General features: G+C 39.0%; 1 protein-coding gene across 1 annotated transcript in view; it reads right to left on the reverse strand.

The window, feature by feature from the left end:
• Positions 1–1,166, reverse strand: part of SOD2 (superoxide dismutase 2, mitochondrial) — a 12,206-nt gene extending 11,040 nt beyond the window's left edge. Inside the window, exon 1 of the mRNA XM_019474825.1 lies at positions 962–1,166. Within this exon, the coding sequence (XP_019330370.1) occupies positions 962–1,049 (88 nt within the window). The 5' untranslated portion in view covers positions 1,050–1,166. The remainder of the gene's footprint in view (positions 1–961) is intronic.
• Positions 1,167–1,393: the final 227 nt, after the last annotated feature.

Below are 1,393 nucleotides of genomic sequence, written 5' to 3' on the forward strand. Positions count from 1 at the left end.
GTACAGGGGCACGATCACTTCCCTGCTCCTGCTGGCCACACTATTTCTGATACCAGGCCAGGAGCCATTGGCCTTCTTGGCCACCTGGGCACACTGCCAGCTCATGTTCAGCTGGATCATCACAACAGAAAAAAACTCAGAAAATATTCTGCCTTCTTAAAAAGATATACACGTTATTTCACACATTTTCATCAGCCCAACTCAAAGACTGAAAGATTTGAAAAAAAGCATTTCATGTGTTTCAGCATTGCCCAGCTAGAACAACTGTAAAGTTTTCACAGAAGTCAGTGTATCTCAAGATTCAATTTGAGATCTTAACAAAAAATTCCATGATGGCTTGCTCTATATTTTAATGTTGTACGCTAGCATGCGAGTTATGTGACTCCTTAATCTGATCCACTGGCATAACTGACACCCAAACTCAGATCTCTTCACTGGCTGTCGTATACATTAACTGCACATTTGTCTTACCTCCATTTGTAGGCAACTAAGATTATTTCACAAGTGTCAGCAGAGCATCTGATGTGAAAACAATCAAGGTGCACAAATTTTACTTTACCTAAGTTTGTTACTAACCTTCCATTACAAAGTATTTGTTTAGTAAAATGACTGCAATTTCCTATTGACTCAGTCTTTGGTTCAAGGTACTAATGTAAATATGGACTAAATCCACAACAATCAATGAATTTTCTTCTAGTTTTACAGTACTACAGAGAACAGAGTTCATGCTTTTTAGTTACACTTAGTTTCCGATTATCAGCACCACTGAAGCTTACAATGAAAGCTTGTTCCTAATAACATTTCACTTTATTAAAAAAAAAAAACAAAACTTGAATTAGATAATCCAAAACTTTTAAAAGAAACTATTTCCCCTGGAAAGAAGGGCTATCCATTTTTTTTCCTCCTGTATCATCTATGTCAACTAGCTTCTGTCTCATCTGTTGACCGTGGATATACAAACCTTTTGCCAGTGCCTCTTTGTATTTCTCCTCCGCAACATTCAGGTTGTTCACGTAGGTGGCATGATGTTTGCTGTGGTGCAGCTGCATGATCTCTGCATTAATATGAGGTTCAAGAGCACCATAGTCATATGGCAAGTCAGGAAGAGTGTGCTTTTGCCTAGAGACCAAGGATCCCAACGGTGCTATCAACTTGGCACCGCTTCTAGAAGAGAAAACACAGAAGGAAGTAGTCTTATTCAGTACTTCGGCTTTACCACTAAAACCATGACTGTTACGACCAGCTGCTCTAAGTACATAGTGTGGTATCTTAGATAAAGAAGTCAAATTTCCATTTTTCCAGAGCTCAAAGCAAGCACACTTTGTAGCTTAATTGCAGAGATGAATTCACATAAAGATCACAGATCTAGGGCTTTGCACTGTGAAGCTGCCAC

The sequence above is a fragment of the Aptenodytes forsteri genome, unplaced genomic scaffold (genome assembly GCF_000699145.1).
Source record: "Aptenodytes forsteri isolate BGI_AS27 unplaced genomic scaffold, ASM69914v1 Scaffold122, whole genome shotgun sequence".
NCBI lineage: Eukaryota > Metazoa > Chordata > Aves > Sphenisciformes > Spheniscidae > Aptenodytes > Aptenodytes forsteri.